The sequence below is a fragment of the Callorhinus ursinus genome, unplaced genomic scaffold (assembly GCF_003265705.2).
Source record: "Callorhinus ursinus isolate GAN/ISIS: 27379988/994484 unplaced genomic scaffold, GSC_fseal_2.0 scaffold8, whole genome shotgun sequence".
Classification (NCBI taxonomy): Eukaryota; Metazoa; Chordata; class Mammalia; order Carnivora; family Otariidae; genus Callorhinus; species Callorhinus ursinus.
In genome coordinates, this window is record NW_027397070.1 from 62,831,826 (window position 1) to 62,856,541 (window position 24,716).

Genomic DNA, 24,716 nt, shown 5'->3' on the forward strand with positions numbered 1-24,716 from the left:
ATTTCTCTTGGGTATATACCTAGAAGTATAATTGGTGGGTCATAGGGTTTATAAGAAAATTCTAAATAGCTCTGTAAAGTGTTTATGACATTTTACATTTCATCCAATAATGTATGAAAGTTTCAGTTGCTGTACACCCTTGCTAACACTTGCAACTCTCAGTGTTTTGAATTTTAGCTATTCTGGTGGGTGTGTAACTCATTGTAGTTTTAATTTGCATTTCCTGGATGACTGATGTTGAGTATCTCTTCAAATTTTTGTTGGTCATTCAGATATCTTATTTTATGAAGTACCTGATGAAATCTTTCACATAAGCATTAATTAGATTGTTTGCCTTTTTAAAAAAATTTAAATTCAATTAGCCAACATATAGTACATCATTAGTTTTTGGTGTAGTGTTCAGTGATTCATTAATTGCATATAACACCCAGTGCTCATCAAATTGTGCCCTCCTTCATGGCCATCACCCAATTACCCCATCCCCCCATCTCCCTCCCTTCTGCAACCCTTAGTTTGTTTCCTAGAGTCAAGAGTCTCTCATGGTTTGTCTCCCTCTCTGATTTCTTCCCTCAGTTTTCCCTCCCCTCCCCTATGGTCCTCTGCACTATTTCTTATATTCTACATATGAGTGAAACCAAATGACAATTTCCTTTCTCTGATTGGCTTATTTCACTTAGTATAATACCCTCCAGTTCCATCCATGTTGATGTAAATGGTAGGTATTCATCCTTTCTGATGACTGAGTAATATTCCATTGTATATATGAACCACATCTTTATCCATTCATCTGTTGAAGGATATCTTGGCTTCTTCCACACTTTGGCTATTATGGACATTGCTTCTATGAACATTGGGGTGCATGTGCCCCTTATTTTCACTACATCTGTATCTTTGGGGTAAATACTCAGTAGTGCAATTGCTGGGTCACAGATAGCTGCATTTTAAACTTCTTGATTATTGTTTTACAGTTGTTTTTATGTAGTCTGGTAGGAGTCATTTGTTAGATTTATATATTGCAAATATTTTCTTTCAATATAGGATTGCTGTTTTACTTTACTAACAGTCTTTTGATGAGCATGAGTTTTTAATTTTGATAAACTAAAATTTATTATTTTTTCATTTATGGTTAGTGCCTTTTATGTCCTAAGAAATATTTGCCTTCTCCAAGATAGTCTTCCTTGTTTTCTTTTGGAAGCTTTATAGTTTAGCTCACACATTTAAGTGATTAATTTAATTTTTGTGTGTGGTAGGTATGGCTCATTTATTTCTTTATGGTTTGTTCCAGCACCCTTTGTTGAAAAGTTTATCCTCTGACTTGTATTGGCCTCTTGGTCAAATATATGTGAGCATATTTCTGGACTGTATTTTGTTTCATTGATCTGAATACCAGTACAAATATCTTAAATACTTTGGCTTTATAGTCTTAAAGCCAGATAGTACAAGTCTGACTGTTTTTCTTTGCCTAGTTAGGTCTAATGCATTTCCATATAAACTCAGTATCAGGCTTCATTTCTACAAAAATAATTCTGCTGGGATTTGATCTGGATTGTGTTAAATCTATGGTTCCATTTGGAAATGATTGATATTGTAAAAATATTGTTTTCTAATCCATGAACATGATATATCTCTTCATTATATAGGTCTTTTAAAATTTCTCTCAACAGTGTTCTGTTGTTTTCAGTATAGCATTTTTGTATTTCTTTTGTTAAATTGGTTCATAGATATTTGATTTTTTTTGATGCTCTTGTAAATGGCATTGTTTAAAAATTTAATTTCTAATTGTTTATTGATAGTATGTAGATATTCAGTTGGTTTTTGCATATCCATGTTTAGCCCATGATTTTGCTAAATTCAGTTAGTACTAGTAGTTGGTTGATTCCTTGGATTTTCTATATAAACAATGGTGTCATCTGTAGATGAAGACAAATTGCTACTTTCTTTCCAATTTTTATACCTTTGTTGTTGTTTGTTTACTTGTTTGTTTCATTGCCTAGGACTTTCAGAACAATGCTGAATAGAAGTGGTGTAAGAATGGCCACCATTGCGTTGTTCCTGACTTTAGGGAATATTTCACCATTAAGTGGTCTTTAGCTTTAGGATTTTGCAGATAGCCTTTATGGTCAGTTTGAGGATGTTTTGGTTTCATTTCCAATTGACTGAGAGCTTTTATCCTGAATAGATGTTAAACTTTTTCAAATACTTGGATAAAATAACAACAGATGAGAAAACAATAAAAGTTATGTATTTCATTGTTTTCTGCCCTTATCTTTACTATTTTCCTCCTTTTCTTTTCTGGAGTTTAATTTTCGCTCCTTTTCCCCCTAGGTTCTTGAAGTGAAGGCTTAGATTGTTGACTTTCAGCACTAAAATTTTTTCTAATTATCCGTTTTTTTTCTTCAGATTTTTATTTTAATTCTAGTTAGTTAACATATAGTGTAATATTGGCTTCAGGAGTAGAATTTAGTGATACATCACTTACATATAACACCTAGTGCTCATCATAACAAGTGCCCTCCTTAATGCCCGTCACCCATTTGGCCCATCCCCCACCCACCTCCCTCCGTGAACCCTCAGCTTGTTCTCTATCATTAAGAGTCTTATGGTTTGCTTCCCTCTCTCTCTTTTTTCCTCCCCATATGTTCATCTGTTTTGTTTCTTAAACTCCACATATGAGTGAAATTGTATGGTATTTGTCTTTCTCTGACTTATTTCGCTTAGCATAATAAACTCTAGCTCCATCCATGTCATTGCAAATGGCAAGATTTCATTCATTTTGATGGCTGAGTAATATTCCACACACACACCACACCACAGCTTCTTTATCCATTCGTCTGTTGATGGACATTGGGACTCTTTCCATAAATTAGCTATTGTTGATAGTGCTGCTATAAACATTGGGGTGCACCCCTTTGAATCTGTATTTTTATATCCTTTGGGTAAATATCTAGTAGTGTATTTGCTGAATCATAGGGTAGTATTATTTTTAACTTTTTGTGGAACCTCCATACTGTTTCCTAGAGTGGCTGCACCAGTTTGCATTCCCACCAACAGTGTAAGAGGGTTCCCCTTTCTCCACATCCTCGCTAACATCTGTCATTTCCTGTGTTGATTATTATAACCATTCTGACCAGTGTGAGGTGGTATCTCATTGTGGTTTTGATTTGTGTTTCCCTGATGATGAGTGATGTTGAGCATCTTTTCATGTCTGTTAGCCATCTGGATGTCTTTTTTGGAAAAATGTCTATTCATGTCTTCTTCCCATTTCTTAACTGGATTATTTGGTTTTGGGGTGTTGAGTTTGATAAATTTTTTATAGATTTTGGATACTAACCATTTATCAGATACATCATTTGCAAATATCTTCTCTCTTTCCATCAGTTGCTTTTTAGTTTTGTTGATTGTTTCCTTCCCTGTGCAGAAGCTTTTTATCTTGATGAAGTCCAATAGTTCGTTTTTGCTTTTGTTTCCCTTGCTGCTGGAGACCTGTCTAGCAAGATGTTGCTAGGGCCAAGGTCAGAGAGGTTGCTGCCTGTGTTCTCCAGGATTTTGACCGTTTCCTGTTTCACATTTAGGTCTTCCATCCATTTGGATTTTATTTTTGTCTTGGTGTAAGAAAGTGGTCCAGTTTCATTCTTCTACATGTTGCTGTCCAGTTTTCCCAACACCATTTGTTGAAGAGACCGTCTTTTTTCCATTGGATATTCTTTCCTGCTTTGTTGAAGATTAGTTGACCATATAGCTGTGGGTCCATTCATGGGTTTTCTGTTCTGTTCCATTGATCTGTGTGTCTCTTTTTGTGCCAGTACTATACTGTCTTGATGACTACAGCTTTGTAACATAGCTTGAAGTCTGGAATCGTGATGCCTCCAGCTTTACTATTCTTTTTCAAAATTACTTTGGCTATTCAGGGTCTTTTCTGGTTCCATACAAATCTTAGGATTGTTTGTTCTAGCTCTGTGAAAAACGCTGGTGGTAATTATCTATTTAAGGTTACCAGTTTCCCTCTAAGTTCTACATTAGCTGTATCCCATGAATTTTGATTTGTTGGGTTTTCACTCTCATTCATTTAAAAATATTAAAAATTTTTTAGTGCTAGATCTTCTTTTGCCTGTGTTATTTAGGAGAATGTTGTTTAATTTCCAAATATTTGGGTTCTAGTAATTTTTTGTTTTGATTTCTACTGTAATTCATTGTAATCAGTGAATTTTTTTAATACTTTAAGGATGTCATACCATTTTTTCTGATAATGAAATAAATTATCAGACAGAAATTTGACACCATTCTTGTAATTTTATCCCTAAATGTAATATGATATTTTTTCTCTGCCTCTTTTAAAGATTTTCTCCTTATCTTTGGTATTTAGTAGTAGTAATGTAGTTTCATTATGATCTGCTTAAGTGTAGTGGTCTTTGTATTTATTCTGCTTCAGGTTTGTCAAGCTTCTTGAATTTGTGATTTCATGTTCGTCGTCAATGTTGGAAAAATGTTGGGTGTTATCCTTTCCAGGTATTTATTCTGCCCCTTTCTTTTTCTCCTCTCCTCTTGGGATTAAAAAAAAAATATTTGTTATTGTTTCAGAGGTCTCAGGTACTCATCCCCCACCTATGTATTTTGGAAAAAAAAAAAAGTTTATCTGTGCTTTAGTTAGGTTTATATTAACCGGTCTTTAAGTTTACTAATCCTTTCTTCTGCTGTGTCCAGTATTTTTTATTTTATTTTTTGTATTTATTTTATTCATATGATTTTATATTATTTTTTATATTTATTTATTTTTATTTTATTTTATTATTTGTCCAGTCTATTTAATTATATATATGTATATTTTTGTTTGTTTGTTTGTTTGTTTTTGTTTTTCGTATCCCTCTTTCTGGAACTCCAGTGACACATATGGTAGACCTTTCTTCCGTGTATCCTATGAATAATTTTTGTATTCTCCTCCCCCATTTCATCTTTCTGTGCTTCATGCTGAATCTTTTTTCCAAATTATCTTCCTTTTCACTAATTCTCTAACCTCCCAATTGTATTCTTTAGTTTTGTTAATTGTATTTTTAAGCTCTAGGTGCTTTAAAAAAGAAATCCCAATTCCTTTATATCTTCTAACTTGTATTTTACTTTATAGAACATATTAGGCATAGTTATTTTAAAGTTTCTTTCGTTAATTCAATTTTCCGAATCTCTGGAAATTCTGATTTTATTGTCATTTCTTTTGTTTACTTGTCTTGTATGTATATATATTTTTAATTGTGTGCAAAACAATACATAGAAAAACCGTAGAGCTAATTTGAAGGTTAGAATGTTATATTTCTTTAGATAGGGTTTGCTTTTGCCTCTGGAAATTTTGAGGCTATGGACGTTAGTAATCCACGTCACCTTAATGCACCTCAAAAAAAAAAAAAAAGACGTATGATACATTCTTGAGATGATTTGAGGCTGGTCTCAGTCCCTTTGAGGGTTGGTTTGATTCTGGTTCCCTTTGCTCTATGGTATGGCCTTTTGGGACCTCTGCCCACAATCTAGGGAGATTTTTAGGTCTCCCATTCCTTGATTGTCCCCAAATTTCAATTTTTGTTCTCCTACTTCAAAGAGTTTGTTGAAGTCTGCTCATCTTGTGGAACTGACAGATAGAGAAATAGGCAAAGGAGGAAGCGTGGCCTTAAATGCCAATTTCACCTTTTGATGATTTTTTTTTTTTTGGATCATGGCCCCATAATTCTCCCATTCTGTTCTCTGTTTTTGTTTGTTTGTTTGGTTTTGCTTTTAATCTTGTCCAGTTTTCTAATTGTTCTCAGTAAGACAATCAGCTTAAATTAATTTTTCTGTCATTTTTTGGGAAATGGAACCTAAACTCATTCTGTAATATTTTCAAGAGTGGAATGTCAGTCATATATATTTTTTGAGTTCAGCTATATAAGAATATCTTTCTATTTCTTCACACATGAAACAAAACTTCTTCAGTGTGAAAAATATGTAAATATTGCTTTATTGTCTTCTGGCATTTAGAATTATAGAAGACAAATCTTAGACCAGTGTGATTTGTCTATTATAGAAATACTTTTGGTTGCTCTTAATTCTTGGAGATTTACTTATTAAAAAAACTTTTCTTAAATATATATATTTTTAAGGATTTATTTATTTATTTGAGAGAGAGAGAAAGAGAGAGAGAATGACCAGAAGGGGCAGAAGGAGTGGGAGAGAGAATCTCAAGCCGACTTCACGCTAAGGAAGGAGCCCAACTCAGGGCCCGATCTTATGGCCCTGAGATCATGACCTGAGCTGAAGCCAAGCATTGAAGGCTCAATCGACTGCACCACCCAGGTGCCCCTTTCTTAAATATTTTTTATATATGAGTATCTTTTTTTACTTTTGCCTATGTTAAGAGTGTTTTCAGTCTGGAAGTTCAGGTCCTTTTTCAGTCTTTTAAAGGAAATTTCTCATTAATGAAATTTTAAATTATTGCTTTCTTCAAATTGTTTTGGTATGTTCCTTGGGAATACCTACAATTCATAGGTCAGATTTTCATTTTCTGTGCTATGTAGCTATTCTAACCACTATTTTCCATATTTTTATCTTCTATCTTCTTTGCTTCTCAGTTTGGTTTACTGTATAACTTACTTGACTTTTCCCCCAAATCAGCTCTATTTATTGCTTTGAATTAGGGTTTCTAATTTTTCTCTTTTATTTTTACTTTAATTATACTTAACATATCTCTTGTCCAAATTCATTTTTATCTCATTCTGTTAGCTTCCCATCTCACCATGAATTTCTATGACTTTCTACTCCCGTTTTTATAGAGGCCATGTGTTCTCGTATCAAGTTGCAGATGCTATAATACCTTTCTAAAATATTTTGATTCCTAGACTAGATAGTTTTCGGACATGTTTTCTCTCAGGCATCAGTATGATATTCTTTCCTTTGAAGTATCTATTTGGTTGACCCTTTGTTTTTTTCTTTTTAAAATCAATTTTGCTGGTCCTCTCAGTGGCCAAATGAGTCTGGACCATGCCCCATGGTGATGCTGTCCCGGACCATGTAGCAGCCAGGTGAGTCTGAACCAGGATTGAAGTCCCATCAGTGGGGACCATCTTGTATCTGGCTTCCATCTCTTCATCCTGAGGGTGCAGAGGTCTGAGCCAGGCCAGGAGTATTGGGCCTCTTTGACCAGATGCACATGTGTGTTCACCTAAGGGAACCTCATCTGTGTGAATGAGGAGGCTGTGGCCAGGCGACTGGGCCACTGGCCACGCCTGCAGTATCAATTAGATTGTTGTGTGGCCTGTTTGCTATGTTCATTCCTTATATGTACAAAGACTTGAGCCCGGCTGCATGGGTTCCATCCTGGCTCCAGCATGACCTTGTCAAGTTACTTAAGCATTCTGTGCTGGATCTGTGACCTTTGAGGATATGGCCATGGACAACTCTGGAAGAGTGGCAGCAGCTTGATTCTGCTTAGAGGACTGTCTTCAGGGACATGATGCTAGAAAAAATAGGAACCACACATCAGTGGGATGCCCTGTTTCCATGTCAGATGTGATCTTCAAATTGGAGCCAGGAGAAGAACTGTGGATGATGGCAGAAGGAACACCACCTCCAGGCTAGTCTAGGAGATGACTGGGGAATTGATAATCAAATAGGAATACACCAAGTATATAAGGAGAGACTTCTGAATCAAGTGAACTACATCTATGATAAAACACCTACTGAGCAGAAAGGCTATGAATACGAAGGTTTTGCAAACATATTTCATCTCATCTCATTTGCAAAGATATTTTATCCCATCAAGACAAAAAACTCCATAAGCATGTCTTGGGTGGAAGGAGTTTAAAAGATAACTTAGATTTATTTAGTTTAGAAGAAAGAACCTTTATGAACTTAGTGGAGATGAAAAATCATTCAGTTATAATTAATTTCAAATGAAGCATGACAAAATTCATACAGGTAAGAAAACCTATGAATGTGGGAACATGTTTAGTCGGAAGTCATACCTGATTGGACACCAGAATGTCCATCCGGGAGTCAGAATATAATGAGTGTGGGAAAGTCCTTACTGATCAGTCACCTTTACTAGACACATGAGATCTCATTCAGGTAAGAGACACTATGAATGCAAATTCTGCCAGAAAGCCTTTAGTAGAAAAATGTACCTCATTATACACCAGAGAATTCAAACTAGAGAGAAACTATGAAAGTGGAAATGCCTTCAATAGTAGTTTTTATCTTAATCAGCATGAGAAAAGTACGTACTGGTAAGAAAACCTATAAATATAATGAATGTGGGAAGCTATCCAGTCTGTGGTGGGTTGTTACAGCAGCCCTGACAGACTAAGACATCATTACTGCATATAAACTTCAAATCATAAATTACTCTGAAATTTTTTTCTCTTCTGAACTTGTGTCAGAATTCCTTTGTGTTGAAAATGACACAACATTTAAAACTGATTTAACAAAAGGAAGTTTATTGGTACATATCACGGGAAAGTCCAATATAGCTACTTAAAAGGAAGAAAAGGAGATAATCTGACATCTTGTGAAAAGACTCAATATTGAGTCTTCTGATCCATGAACATGGAGTATCTAACCATTTATTTAGGCCTTGTTTAAGTTCTCTCAGCAATGTTTGCTAGTTTTCAGTGTATAGGTCTTATAGGTATTTTGTTAAAGGTATTTGTAAATACTTTATGGGTTTGGATGCTATTGTAAACAGTATTTAAAAATTTAATATTCTACTTGTTTATTGCCATTACATAAAAATGTAATTAATTTTTAAAAATTATTTTATTATGTTATGTTAATCACTATACATTACATCATTAGTTTTTGATGTAGTGTTCCATGATTCATTGTTTGTGTATAACACCCAGTGCTCCATTCAGTACGTGCCCTCTTTAATACCCATCACCAGGCTGACCCATCCTCCCACCCCCTCCCCTCTAGAACCCTCAGTTTGTTTCTCAGAGCCCATAGTCTTTCATGGTTCGTCTCCCCCTCCGATTCCCCCCCTTCATTTCTCCCTTCCTACTATCTTCTTCTTTTTTTTTTTTTTTAACATATAATGTATTATTTGTTTCAGAGGTACAGGTCTGTGATTCAACAGTCTTACACAATTCACAGTGCTCACCATGTGCTATGGTGAGTGCTGAAAATGTAATTGATTTTTGTATTTTGACTTTATATCCAGTGACCTTGCTAAACTTACTTATTAGTTTTTGTAGCTTATTTGTAAGTTTCTTAAGATATTCTGTGTACATGATTATACTCTCTTGCAAATAAATATAATTGAAATTTTTTCTTCTTCCTTACTAATTTGTATGTCTTCCTAATTTGCCTGCCTGCCTTCTTTCCTCCCTCCCTCTCTCCCTTCTTTTCTTCTTTCCTACCTATCCTTCTTTTCTCTCTTTCCTTTTATCATTGCAGTGGTTCATATTTCCAGTTCAATGTTGAATAGAAGTGCTACAAGTGGATATCTTTGTTTTCTCCCGCGGTCTCTGGGGGACATGTATTCAGACTTTCAGCATTAAATCTGATGTTGGTTGTAGGCTTTCCACAGATGCTTTTTATCAGAGTGAGGAAGTTCGTCTCCATTCTTAGTTTACTGAGAGTTTTTATCATGAGTGAATGTCAATTTTAGTCAAATACATTTTCTTCTATTAAGATGATCATATGACTTCTTTCCTTTATTTTGTTAATATGGTAAATTACATTGATTTGCTTTGCATTGTGAATCCAACCTTATATTACCTGGGGTAAGTTCCCTGTTGTCAGCTTTATTATGTTGCCAGACTCCGTTTGCTAGTTTTTGTAAAGTTTTCTTGCTCCTACATTTATGAGGGACATTGACCTAGTTTTCTTTTATTATAATTGTCGTCTGGTTTTGTTTACAGAGTGATGCTGACCTCATAAGATGAGTTGGGAAGAGTTTCCTCCTGTTCTGTTTTCTGAAAGAGTTTTTGTAAAATTTGTATTATTTATTCCTTAAATAATAATAGGATTCACTGGTAAATCCATCTGGACTTGGGGTCTTCTCTTTAGGAAGGTTTCACATTATCAATTCAATTTAATGTTATGGGGCATTTAAGTTTTCAACTTTTTATTCAGTCATATTTGTAATTTTGTAATGTTTTTTGAGGAATAAAGGATTTATGCATTTTCTCGAACTTACCAAATTTATTGGCATATCTGTAGGATCTGTGGTGATGCCCTACCCTTCACTCTTGATACTGGTAATTTGTTTTTTTCTCTATTTTTTTTTTTTAATTCATCAGGCTAGCTAGGTAGCTTATCAATTTTATTGAACTTTCCAAAGATCCAGCACTTGGTTTTATGATTTTTCTCTATTGGTTTCTTGTTTTCAGTTTCATTGATTTCTGCTTCTATCTTTATTATTCCTTCTATTAACATTGAGTTTAACATGTTCTTTTTCTGTCTTATTAAGATAGAAGAATAAATTGTTTATTTTGGACTTTTTATATTCTATAATTTAAGAATTTAAAGCCATAAATTTACCTTTAAGCATAGTTTAGTTTCATCCCACAAATTTGATATGCTGTGATTTCATTGTATTTCAATACAGAATATTTTCTAATATTCCTTATGATTTTTCCTTTCATTTGTGAGTTGTTTAGAAGTGTGTTTGTTTAAGTGCACAAATATTTTTTATTTTCAAAATATATCTTTTTATTTATTTCTAGTTTAATTTCACTGTGGTCAGGAAATTTACTCTATGATTTCATTCCATCTAAATTTTTGAACCTTATTTTATGGACCATAATATTGTCTCAAGACTGAGAGGATAGGATTGTTGAAATTTATGACACTAATTATGGGTTTATTTCTCTTTCAGTTCTGTCAGTTTTGCTTCATTTAATTTGAAACTCTATCATTAGATATTTATTTATTTATTTATTTATTTATTTATTTATTTGAGAGAGAGAGAATGAGAGATAGAGAGCACGAGAGAGAAGAGGGTCAGAGGGAGAAGCAGACCCCCTGCTGAGCAGGGAGCCTGATGCGGGACTCAATCCCGGGACTCCAGGATCATGACCTGAGCCGAAGGCAGTCGCTTAACCAACTGAGCCACCCAGGCGCCCCCGTATCATTAGATATTTATGATTGATATGTCATTTTGATGAATTGACTCATTGTGAAATATTCTTTATTACTGGTAATATTCTTTGTTCTGAAGTCTACTTGTCTCATATTTATGTAGACACTTCAGCTTTCTTGTAATTAGCATTATATTAGTGTGATGTAACTTTTTCTGTTTACTCTTTTAAAAAATATTTATTTATTTGAGTTATCTCTACACCCAGTGTGGGGCTCACAACCCCAAGATCAAGAGTTGCATACTCTTCTGACTGAGCCAGCCGGGTGCCCCTCTGTTTACTTTTAACTTATCTATCTTTATATTTCAAGTGTGTTTCTCACAAGCAGCACATATTTTGGTAATGGTTTTTGAAAAAGTTAAATCCTTTTTGACAATCTCTGCCTTTTAGAACATTACATGCCATGTAATTATTGTTTAGGCCACTTACATTTAATGTAATTACAGATATGGTTGGGCTTATGTCTATCATCTTACACTTGTTTTCTATTTGTCCCAATTATTCTTTGTTCCTTTTCTTTTTATTACCTTGTCTTCTTTTTGGTTAATTGTTTTTAGTATTCCACTTTATCTCCATATTGAATTATTAGCTATACCATTTTTAAGAAGAATTGCTCTAGGGTTTACAATATGTACCTTTAACATAGTCTATCTTCAAATAATATTATACTAGTTTACATGTAATATAAGGACTCTGTGCACTTTCATTTCCTTCCTCCCATCCTTTTTTGTTCTTGTTATCAAATATTGACTTCTATATATATTATTAGTCTCACAATACATGGCTGTTCTTGTTTTAAACAGAAAATAATTTTTAACAATACACAAATATAGGTAGAAAGTCTTTTGTGGTTATTCACATGTGCATAACTGCCATGTGCAGAACTCTTTATGCCTTTGTGTAGGTCCTAGCTTCCATCTGGTATCATTTTCCTTCAGTCTTCCTTTAACGTTTCTTGTTGTGGAGCTCAGCTGGCAATGAATTCTCTTATCTTGTGTTTGTCTTCAAATAGTCTTTATTTCATATTCATTTTTGAAGGATATTTTCACTGGGTATAGAATTCTAGGTTGACAGTTTTTTTCTTTCAGCCTGTTAAAGATGTCGTTCCATTGTCTTCTGGCTTGCATTGTTTGTGACGAGAAATCAACGATCATTCTTATCTTTGTTCCCTTGTAAGTAATGTGTCTTTTTTTCCTGGTTGCTTTTAAGATTTTCTCTTTATCATGGTTTTTCATCAATTTGATTATAATGAGTCTTAGTGTGATTTTCTTTGCTTTTATTTTGCCTAAGATTCATTGAGCTTCTTGGATCTGTGGGCTTATAGTTTTTAATCAAATTTGAAAAATTTGGTCATTGTTTTTTCAAATATCTTCCTCCTCCCCCTTTCGCTCCTTTTGGACTTTTAACCAGGTGTGCTTTATACTGCCTAATATTTTCCCACAGCTCACTGAAGCTCTTTGTTTTTCTTCCAGTACTTCAGTTTTGGTAGTTTCTGCTGTTATGTCTTCTAATTCACTGATCTTTCCCTATGCATTGTCTAATCTGCCATTAAGCCCATTCAGTGAATTTTCCGTGTTCTATATTATATTTTTAATTTTAGAAATTCCATTTGGTTCTTTTATTATATCTTTCATCTCTATTCTTATTGTGTAATGTTTTCTTTGAATATGTTTATAATAGCTGTTTTTAAGTCCTTGTTTGCTAATCACCTCATCTCATCTCTATAATTTCTGGATTTATTTCTATTGGTCAGTTTTCTTTTTTTCCCTGATTATGGGTAACATTTTCCTCCTTTTTCAAATATCGAATAATTTTTTACCGGATGCTGGACTTCATGAGTATTACATTATTGAGTATCTAGATTTTGTTGTCTTCCATTATAGTGTTTCAGGATTTGTTTTGGCCATCAAGTTACTGGTGGATCAGCTTGACCCTTTTAGGGCTTGATCTTATCCTTTGTTAGGGTGAGCCTGGAATAGCCTTTTCCCTAATGTTAGTTTAGCCTGACTACTAAGGTATGACTTCCTAGAGTCTCTGTTGAATGTCCCAGGTTTTCACTGAGCTCCCTTCACTCTGGTTGGTTGGAACTTGAATATCTCTCAGACCTGTGTGAAATATTGGAATTATTCTGCTTACAGATCCTCCATAGTTGTTCTCTATGCAGCCTATGGAATTTTGTCTTACACATGTTCTGCTTATTATAAAGCCAAAGACCTAAAAGGATTCTTACTCAGATTTCTGGAGCTCTTTCTTTGCCTAACTCCTTCTTCTTTGCTATAGTACCCAGCGAACATAAGCCACCTTGCCTCTTTAAACTCCAGTTTTTGTGCCCTTAATTCAATGAAACCACCCTACTGTGCTTATCTTTCTCCTTCCACGTCCAAGGTCTGGAAATTGCTTCCAGGAAGAAAGCCAGGGTGATGATAGGACTGACTGTATTGTTTCTCTTCTCTCAAGGATCATTGTCCTACAGTATGTAGTCCAATTTCTGAAAACAGTTGTTTTGTATATATTTTCCAGTTTTCTAGTTGTTTATGATGGGAGGGCAAGTCTAATACCAGTTACCTTGTAGTTGGAAGCAGATTTATTGTCTGCCATGTTTTTACATTATATATTTTTTTGTTTTTATTTTTAAATGAAGGGAGCTCTGTCATGACTATATTTGCCCTATGGCAAGATATGTAGATTGGTCCTATATCAGAATCAATTGTAGTGATTTTCCCAATTACAAATACCTGTTCTCTACCCTTAAAGATTTTGATTTAGCAGATTTAACATGAGTTTCAGGTATCATATTTTGACAAGTGATTTTTTGATACACAAGAAAAGCTAAAACCCCTCTTCTGGTAAGTTTAAATCTAGTGTGACTTTGGTGAACTTAATGACATATCCTACAATCTATTCTTAATTCAGTGACACTTTGTAAAAATGAAGTAAAATATTAGAGGACTAGGACCTCCTGGATATCTCCATCATCTACATATAAAGCATTCATTTCTGGCAAAGCAGGAGCCTTTAGAGCCCTGATCAAGTGGTATGGCTGTTGTACATTCTTATTTCCTTGTGCCTTTGCCATAGCAGTTGTTATATATCTTGAATATTACTTCTATCTATAAGTGTCAAGACTTCTTAATATTTATAAAGTGATCTGCAAATATTCTCATAATACAGGGATTCAGTAATGGTTAGCAGATTTTATCTTGTATGCCAACTCTGTTTTATTCGTGGTAACTTTCTGGAGTTCTGTGTTAAGAAGGATTCTAAGGTCAGTTCTGGACTCAGCAGGAAGGAATGCTCTTATGTGTTAGTGATCTCTGTCATGAGTTTGGGATTGGAGGAATGAGACACATGTCCTATGTAGTTGCAACTCCTGGTTAAAGGCAGTCTTTTTTTCTAGGTTTCTCTAATTACACAAGAAAACTTGTTGCTACTCTCTATATTCATCTTGACTTTTCCACATATAAGAAACATTTTATAGTTATGGAATGCCTGTATTCAAATTATTTCCTCATTTATCCATTCCTTACTGATTTCTCTAAAAATATAATCTCTGAAAGTATAATCAATATGATACTGTGTTTTTAGAGTAGTGGTTTTTGGTCTGTACTTCTCATCTTTTATTTTATTATTTTTAAAAAATATTTTATTTATTTATTTGACAGAGAGAGAGAGAATGCAAGAGAGAGGACACAAGCAGGGGGAGCGGGAGAGGGAGAAGCAGGCTTCCCGCTGAGCAGGGAGCCCGATGTGGGGCTCGATCCCAGGACCCTGAGATCATGACCTGAGCCGAAGGCAGGCACTTAACGACTGAGCCACCCAGGCGCCCCTTCTCGTCTTCTTTTAAAATAAATTGACCCATTGTGTATTTTTTAAAGTCAATGGCTCTATTGACCTTATTTTCCTAAATTTCAAATCAGACACATAATCTTATATGTGGTCTAACCATAGGCTAAAAGTTTTAAAGTTGGAACACCCCTGGACAGAAAACTTTATATGGTCTAGAATATTAATAATAAATGTTTTTGAATTATTATTGGACATATAACTAAGTAAGAATATCTTCTCATCTGCAAATTCTAGTATATTAGGCCAATCGTAGTCCTATAAGATTAGAATTTGGCAATTTAGAAAAATTTCCTACTTTCAAACATGTAATTTTATTGCACTTTTAAATGATGGAGTATGGTTAGTTAAGTGCTTTGGACTACCAAATCATCTAGATGAGGATAATTACTTGTGTGACTTTCATTCTGATCTATCCCAGACCCCTTGGTCTTATCCTCATTCTGTGTGCATACTGTGTTAAGGAGTGGGTATTAGCAAACTAGCAGAGGTTAGTCTGTGGGTCATAGTCTGTGATGTGAGAGAGAGATATATTTCATTTGGGCAAGAAATTCATCTTTCCAGTCTCCACATTTGATGAGAATGGGGTGGGACATGGAATAGTGGCAGTTGCCTTACCATTCATTTCAGTTATTATGAGTTTGAAATACTTCTTGGTTCCAGAAATCTAGGATGTTCAGCTTAGTATGTACTACAATGAAAAGAGCAGTGTTGAGAACCAAGAGATAGAGGTTCTTGTCTCGGCTTGTCATTTACTAACTCTGTGACCATAGGGGGCTACTTAACCTTTGTAACTTTCACTTACTCGTATATGAAATGAGATTAATAATCTGCTGTACCTATTCTGCAGAGTTGTTGGCAGGATGAAGTGAAACCATAGATACATAAAAACCTTGGAGAACTTTCTAATAGTATCTCATTGCAAGGTAATATTATGATACTGTGTATGCCACCTTATACTAGCTTATCTCTGCCCATGGGAAAATAGATGGAGTTATGATATCTTTGTTCAATTTTTAAATTTGTCATAGATTTAAAAAATGATTATCTTAGGAAGCCTGATGATGGTTCTAACTTAGGAAGAAGAAACCTAGTGTAATATCTGCTATACTTTTAGTAGGACACTAATAACTTCAGTGAGGAGTATTCATCAGCTATGCTTTGTTTTACAGCTTGGAATCCAATCCACTGCCAGCACACTGAATGCCACAACGCAATTAACAAGCCAGCTGTGAAGGTACTGTTTTATTAGACCTGGTGCCGTATTGTATTGTCAGTGGTCAGATTATCAGGAACAAATTGTTGAATGTAATGGAGGAGATTTCATCCTTCTCTAAAGCAGAGGCCTGTGCTCTGTAGTAAACTCAAGGACCTCCATGTTCAATCTGATTGTACTTTGGTGGATTGGTTCAGGACAGAGAAATGAATAGTGGTGACTGAAGGTTTGGCTGTGAGTTCATGGTCAAGTGCTGTGTAGCAATGAGAATTATCAGAATAATCCTGGTAAAACACATAGTCCTTACTTGGCTTCTATCTGAAGGAAATGTATTTTGCCTCTGTTTCACTCATTTCAAATTATGAGTGTTTAGTGTATGACTGCGAATTCAAGAGTCATATGACCAAAATAGATAAAATTGTTAAGTCTTGGCTCAGATCACAGATATCACTTAGTCAAGATGGCAGAGGTAGTTGGGCAGCAAACACATGGAAAGGTATGTTAGAGGTAAGGGAACAGTGGTGTAGAGAGGCCAAGACACTTTCCTAAGTCAGAACCAGGTACCTTGACTCTCAGCCTTATTCTTTTTCTACCATCACAAATTTCCTTGTCTTGTTAAAACCCTGGATCTTTAAATTTGAATGTTAAGAAAAATAATCACACCTTTTAACAAAATTACTTATGGTATATTTATTGGATACAATACTTGGCTGGAGAGACCTATGTCTGGATTTGCAAAGATTAATTTTTTTATACTGTGAAGAGTGAGAGTTACACCAAGTCATTAGAGTTCACAGATACTTTTTAGAACCTAGTGTCCTGGGAGTTTGCCTCCCTTCTTCTATAGACAGGAAGACTGTAAAGATTAGCAAATAACAGATACATAATAGTATCATTTTATAGAATCCGAGTAGAAGAGGTAAAATGAGATATAAGAAATATAAATATAAATGGAACCAAAAATCCCAAAATATGTTTCATATACCAGAAATGTCAGAGGAGTGCCAATAATAACATTGTCATCCAGATGTATCTTACTAGCAGAGGACCTTTTTGTATTATTATGTTTCATCTCTGCTTTTGATAAAGGCAAATTGAATGAATTTATGTTGAGAAAGAGCGTGTGAGGGTAACCCACCAGGGGAGGCACAGACTTACGCATTCAGCTCTGAGCACCCCTCTGTACTTCCACAGACATTTGGGATTCAAAGGTACTTTTCTTTGGTGCGAGGACATTTTGAGCTATACACATGTTGCGTTCATATGTCATCGTGGATTTCAGCTCAATTCTTCAGCTGGTGAGAATTGCGCGGCTCTCTTTAGTTTCTTTCGCTGTCCTTTCCTCTTTCTGCTTATGTTACAATGCCCTCTTTTGGTTCACTCAGACATCAACCGAAAAGGGAGGTACTTTTTGTTTGATTTTTCCACTTATTTTTTTCTTTGATCTTATGTCAGGCTGCATTCTCAGGAGTCCTTTGACTTCATGATTAGTAATGATTTTTGGTTTTCCACTCCCAAAAGTCATCACAAATTAGATTTTCTCCCTCTCTTCTAGGCAAACAGCTTAGTCCACCCCTCTGACTGGGCTTTGCTCTGCTTATAGGCTGTTCCCTGTAGCCAGTCCTGCAGGACAGGCCAAACCATCCTACTTTCTGTCTCATTTTTAGGTGAGGTCAAATTCACAATAACATAAGTTTAATCATTTTAAAGTGAATGATTCAGTGGCATTTAGCGTATTCACAATGCTGTGCGACCACCACCTCTATCTAGTTCCTAAACATTTTTATCAGCACCCCCACAAATTTTATTTTCTGAACTCCAGCGTTCCTAAAGAGTTTTCTTTTGTATTTTTACTCTGCTTCCCTGGAAAGGTAACATTCTTGTTAGTGCTTCCTGTGCTGGGCCTGTTTTTACAGGACAACAGATCTGGCTCAGTATTGTTTTTTCATTGCAATATGAGCACTCCCCAAACCCAGGTAGGTATGACCATGTAACATATAGGTCGAGGGCACCCAACATCCAGATACTTACAGAATAATGTTAAATGAAAAGGAAGTCATCCTTTATAAAAGTATGATGCCAATTTAATTTAAAAGTCACATATATGTATATTTATATTCGTATTCATGCTCATCAGAATGTTATTAGTGGTTGCATTGAGACAGCAGGTTAATAAGTTTCTCCATTTTCCTAAGCCTCTACATTGGGCATAATTGTATTTATAAATGGAAAATAACTTTTTTTAATGCAGCAGTCAGATATGAACATGTTAATATAGATGTAAACTGATGTGTTCAGAGTAAAGACAATTGACCCTAATGTCCACAAATGTTATGGGTCATGTGAACTAAATCATTTAACATGTCAGAGGTCACCAGCTAATCTATAATGATTATAGTGCAGACATCATAGAAGTTTTTCCCTTTGAGTGGAATGAAAAAAATATCTTTACCTGACAGGAGTATCAATAACTCATTAGAAATGAAAGTGAAGTAACTATATTGAAGAACAGGTCTATATTGGACACATGGGAAAGACTCAGGGAAAATGGATTTATCCTCACAAAAAGAGTACTGTCTCCATATTTGTGAACTTTACCACTAGGCAGTGATGATTTGCCAAATAGAAAAGTATTATCTATGTTTGTTGCAATACACTGCAAAAATGTACTTTTTTAGGCAAGAGCCAAGAGCTGCGACAGGATTCAAAGTGAAAAGGTGTTGGAACTTAAGAGTTCATTATGTCACACTCTGCTTTTGGTTTTACTTGGTTCTGTTTACAGATCATTTTATGAAATACTTTAGAGCTCAGATAATTATCTAACACAGGAGTCAGCAGACTATGGCCCACAGCCAAATCTGGCCTGTTGACTGTTTTGTAAATAAAGTTTTATAGGAACACAGCCATGCTCATTTGTTTACGTATTGTCTATGGCTGCTTTCGTGGTACAACAGCAGAGTTGAGTAGCTGTGACAGGGAACATATGGTCCACAAAGCCTGAACTATTTACTTTCTGGTCACTTACAGAAAGTTTGCTAACCCCTCATGTAACACACCAAAAAGTAGTTATTTATTGCATCAAAGGAAGCATGAAACTCTTCAGGGTTGTCCTTGCTTCAGCAGCACATATACTAAAGTTGGAATGATACAGAGAAGATCTGTAGGGCCCCCGCACAAGGTTGACACGTGAAACTCTTCAGGGTTTTAACTTTAAATGACAGGCTGTTTGGGTTATAAGTTTGGTTCATTTTTCCTCCCTAATCAGTAAAAACAACTAAAGAAAAGGCAGAGTGGAGTTCTAGAAGAATCTGTGTCCTAGGCATATTAACTGCACAATCAGCTATAGTGTAGATTGATTATTTCTTGAAGGATGGGAACAGAAATCAGAATGACTTTGGTAACTCCCTGAAATTTAACCTGATGCATTGTACAAGAGTCAGCTAGTTGTGTTCACTTGATTTTAAACATCCAGATATTTGAAGTGTCCTGATGATCGACAGCAAAGCGAACACTTTTCATCTCTGTGCCTTGGCTAATGAAAACTCTGCCAGAAATAATCCAAAATGGAATAGGGCATGACAGGGTTAAATGAACCACAGGTCATATGTGGAAGGAAAAAATGCCTGAAAATGTGACATTGGATGATTGATATAGAACTTCGATTCCAGAGTAAGAAAAGCAAATCACTTAGTGTTAGATTTCATGTGAAATTTTTTGAATTGAGGTTTCTTTTAAGAAGGAAAATTCTCTACTGCCAGAATTTTGGTAACAGTTATGATTTTTCAATTTTAATATATTTTCCTCTTCCTAAAGAGAGATTGCTGTATTTACCACTTTCAAGCAGGAATGAATGTATGAGGCAAATAGAGGCAATTCCAGCCGCTGTTGAACAAGATTTTTTCTCTTTGTGGAATGAGGGTGGATTTGTTGACACTATTTGTGACTTAATTGCAGATAACAGGAGAAATGAAAAACCACAGGAGGCACACTTAAGTCTAGTGTGGACTCATCAGCCAGTTCAGGAAAAGCAGCTATAGGTTAAGTGGGTTTTACTAAAAATATTTATTCCACTTTGCTTTTGAAAATTTGTCACAATCAAAACCTTTGCATTCTCGATACAGGGGTTGTGAGAAACAGGACAGGGGAGTTCATTCTACCTTTTCGTGTGTTTCAGATGTGTATAGATCCTTCCCTGTCAGTAGCTCTGGGGGATAAACCACCCCCATTGTATCTCTGTGAAGAATGCAGCCAGAGGATCGCAGGGTAGGTATATGAGTCCTCCAAGAAAGGGAAATAGGGCAACAAGAGAAGATAAGAACAATCCGTTGTACTTAAATTGGTCACATTACTCACCTTTCCCACTAGCCCTTTTGGTTTTGAAAGGTTACTTTGTCAGATATTTGACATATAGCAAACTTTCATTTGGGAGATTTCAGCTTTGAGAATTTGCAATATTTCTCCCCATGTGATAAGAGAAAGCAATTCCATGTAATAAAACAGCTCCAATTTTCAAATGACCCTGTTAAAAAAGGCCACAGTGAAAAAATAAAAGAAAACCATGGCTTTCAAACATGACGTGTAATTCAAATGGGTTCTCTCTGCTTGTTAGTTTCCTAGAATCACACTCAGCATTGTACAAATCATGCTGTACTTTGGTTCACTTAATTAGCATCTGGAAAGTATCATTTAAAGATAACTGAATATGATGAAATGCCTATAATTTATAATTTAGCTGAAATGCATTAGACATTTAAAAAGTTTATTATGATAGTGCTCTTAATTACGTTTCCTTTCTATTGAAAGCCTTCTAGCAATAGCGTGCAGCTTATAAACATTCATGTGGAAGGGTAACATTGCAAAGAAGCTCAAAAATGAATTTTGTTTTTCTTTATAGGGACCACAGTGAATGGTTGATTGATGTTCTTCTGCCACAAGGTATGGTTTGCTTCAGAAAGGATGAATAATAAGTAATCATGACTAACTGTGTGGTTGGTTTGTCTCCTTTTGTACTGTATTATTTTACAAAGATAGTAACCAAAGTATTATATTCTATGAATAGTCATTGATATGAAGCATTATATCAATGTTTTGCTTATACCCACACATTTGGAAGGAAGAGGTATCATCTCAACCAAAATTAAGAGTAGATGTTGGAATTAGGATTCCATATGATGGAAACCTTGCTGAATTATGTCTTAAGAGATTTTCTGTATATATCACAGGCATTGCCAATGGTGCTTGCTGTGCCAGGTCAGAAAGAGAATAGGGAACATGAGCGGGAAGAACACTGAATGATAGGTCTTTCTCCTACCACTATTTATAGCTCTGCGTTTTAGGGAAAATCATTTAATTCTTTGGAGACTTAGTCTCTCCAGTAAAATGGGGATAAAGTATATGGGACTCATCTTAATGAAAAGATGGGATGGTGTGATGTGCATAGTTTTATTAGAGTTCTGAAAGCTATGTCAGATAAGTTGGCAGGTCCCAGACAGAGCATTCCTTTACCCATCTGGAAGCAGATATTCTAGCCGCTTAATTGGAGGCTGAAGTGACCAGGGGAAGTATTCAGGAAAGCAGAGGAAAGATGAAAAGTGAGGGAAGCTGGGGACATACTGAGCACAGTTCAGGCACACAGGAGGAAACCGATGTATGACTTCAGAGATAGATAAGAAAAGAAGACTTTCTACAAAAGGCCATATTTAAAAAGAAAGGTAAAAACCTTATGTTAACTAAATTCTGTGAACATTAAAAAATGTAAGGCAATTTTCTTGATGATAATTACACTATTCCTTTGTAGTCCTAACTTTTTTAAAAAAGATTTTATTTATTTATTTGAGAAAGAGAGAGAGAGAGCACATGAGCGGGGAGGAGGGGCAGAGGGAGAGGGAGAAACAGACTCCCCACTGAGCAGGGAGCCCGATGACTCGGGGCTGGATCCCAGGACCCCGAGATCATGACTTGAGCTGGAGGCAGACACTTAACCACCTGAGCCACCCAGGCCTCCCCAGTGGTCTAACTTGTAGTATTAGGTCATCTCAACCTTAAGATATAAATTAGTGAGTGCTTTCCATCTGTAAAATGGATCAGTAATGTCAGCCTCTAGATCCTTCAGAGAGACATTCTGAAAAATTTCGTAAGAATATCTGTAAAAAGATCTGGGCTTGTATGGGTAAAGGTAAATTTTTCCCCCTTAAATTAGGCTACCCTGTTAATGAACTTCCAGTGTTATGAGGTGAAGCCCATAGTCAGGTTCTAAACTACATTTTATTTTATTTTATTTTTTTAAAAGATTTTATTTATTTATGTGAGAAAGAGAGAATGAGAGAGAGAGAGAGCATGAGAGGGGGGAGGGTCAGAGGGAGAAGCAGACTCCCTGCTGAGCGGGGAGCCCGATGCCGGACTCGATCCTGGGACCCCGGGATCATGACCTGAGCCGAAGGCAGTCGCTTAACCAACTGAGCCACCCAGGCACCCCTAAACTACACTTTAAAATATCAGATATGTTGCTGAATTCTGGTCACCTTTTCCAGATGATGTTCATCTCTGGAAGAAAACTTACAATAACTTTTAATTATTTCTCTAGAGATGTGACACTAACCTCAGGTTAAGACAAACTCTAAGATATCAAACTGTTAAATGACCATTAATTATACAAAACCGGAGTTTTAAATTTCTTTGATTTGGCATCCACTAATTCATAATTTCCAGACGCTTTGGGAGACCTTTACCTTTGACCTTTTTAATAAATTGTAACGTAGACTATACTGTAAGTAATGTGTTAGTTCATTTTTTGAACACTTACTATTTCAGGGGGAATGTTAACATATTCTTGGAAAAATTATTTTCAGGTACTCTCCAGCGTCCCGTTTTCATGGAAATACTTGGTATGCCCACTAAAAAGAGTATGTATCCATTTGTTAAGGTCAATCCTGAAGTAGACCATAGTTTGACAGCCTTACTCCAACTGGCCAGTTGGGTTTGAAAATTGCTTTCTCTGAAATGAGCTTGCAGCTGGTTTTACACTAGTTAAGGACTGATATAAATCAATAGTTCAAGTCTGAGTAATCCAAATTAGTAAGTTTTTTCTACAGTTTTGAAATAGCAAATCATCTCCATGGTGAAGCTCTAAATATATCACATCAACTCAGTGTCATGGTGTAACAGAAGAGCAATAAACAGGGAATCCAGAGGCATTATCTCGAAATCTGCCTTTGATAGCCTGTGTGATGCTCGAGAAGTCATGCAAAGGGGCGCCTGGGTGGCTTAGTCGGTTAAGTGTCTGCCTTAGGCTCAGGTCATGATCCCAGGGTCCTGGGCTCAAAGAGTCCTGCAGCAGACTCCTTGCTCAGCAGGGACCCTGCTTCTCCCTCTGCCTGCAGCTCTTCCTGCTTGTGCTCTCCCTCTCTCTCTCTCGGGCAAATAAATAAATAAAATCTTTAAAAAAAAAGAGTCATGCAAATCTCAATTTTGTTCTGTCAAACGAGGAGATGAGATTAATGTTATTTTGCTTTGGTTTTGACATGATCTGAATTCTAAGTCATGTCCCAGGAGGTTGAATTGCTTTTAAGAACAGGTGAAGTATTTGTAGCATGCAGGTGTTCCTGACCTCATCAAACACAGGTAGATGACCATTAATAAGACAAGAGAGAAGCTATTTGGGCTAAGTCTAGAGGTTGTGTTACTAAGCTTGTTTTTACCCCCTTTGTGGCTGCCCTTATTTAAAATGGGCTGTCTTTCTTTGTTGATATGTTGTGTACCTTCCCCTTACAGCTGAAATATCTGCTATATGTCAGAAGAAGGTAAGAGCAAACCATCTGTGTGGTGGGGCATGATTTGCTGTGTGTATGTAAATTTATTCATCGACATCTGCCTCATTTCTGCCCCCTGGTTTCCCAGTATGTACATGTCACTGTATTCGCGAGGGGGAAAAGAGGTAATTTAGCATGCAAGATTGCTATGTCCGAATGGTCTCTGTTTTCATTTCTGCTTTTGCTCACCCACCTTATGCACAGTGTTTTTGATAAGTAATCTGCAATGAAAGCATGTGTGACTCTAATTACAAAAAGCTTTGAATGACCATGCAGGGCATGCAACATAACTTTGGTAAAGAGGATGTATCCTGTATGCTCAAAAATCTTTCTTGTTTGAAGTAGAGTACAAATCGTTCAATACATGTGTGTCAAACATACTCACACTGACTACGTATGGCAAATATTCATTTATATGTAAGCTGAAATGTATCTCTAGTTAAAGATTCTACCTTCAGATTTCCTTTAGCCACTTTTCATGACAGTTTCCCTAAGCCATTTCCATCCTCTTTTCTTGTTCTAGTTGTTGAAAAGTACTAGACAAGGTAGTGTGGTGTCATACAAAGAACTTTGGATTAGTTGGTTGAAACATTTGGTTTCTGGCCCTCGCTGTCCCCATCTACCTATGAGACCATGTACAAGTCATTTAAACGTTTTAGGACTTGGTTGTGAGTACGTACAGTCAACTGGTGGGTAGTCTAGGGATTGGCTGGTCCAGATGACCTCACTCCCATGTCTGGGGCCATAGCT

The 24,716-nt window shown here is 35.9% G+C and overlaps 1 protein-coding gene and 1 non-coding gene across 14 annotated transcripts in view; both read left to right on the forward strand.

Moving 5' to 3' along the window:
• UNC79 (unc-79 homolog, NALCN channel complex subunit) overlaps positions 1-24,716 on the forward strand; it is a 246,213-nt gene that overhangs the window by 74,323 nt on the left and 147,174 nt on the right. For all 13 annotated transcript variants that reach the window (XM_073895820.1, XM_073895813.1, XM_073895819.1 and 10 more), the window contains 4 exons: positions 16,115-16,179; positions 20,333-20,421; positions 21,053-21,093; positions 23,929-23,957. In XM_073895820.1, coding sequence (XP_073751921.1) covers positions 16,115-16,179; positions 20,333-20,421; positions 21,053-21,093; positions 23,929-23,957 — 224 coding nt within the window. The remainder of the gene's footprint in view (positions 1-16,114; positions 16,180-20,332; positions 20,422-21,052; positions 21,094-23,928; positions 23,958-24,716) is intronic.
• Positions 19,270-19,373, forward strand: LOC112822795 (U6 spliceosomal RNA). The gene has a single exon (XR_003207788.1). It is a non-coding gene; the product is annotated as a U6 spliceosomal RNA (small nuclear RNA).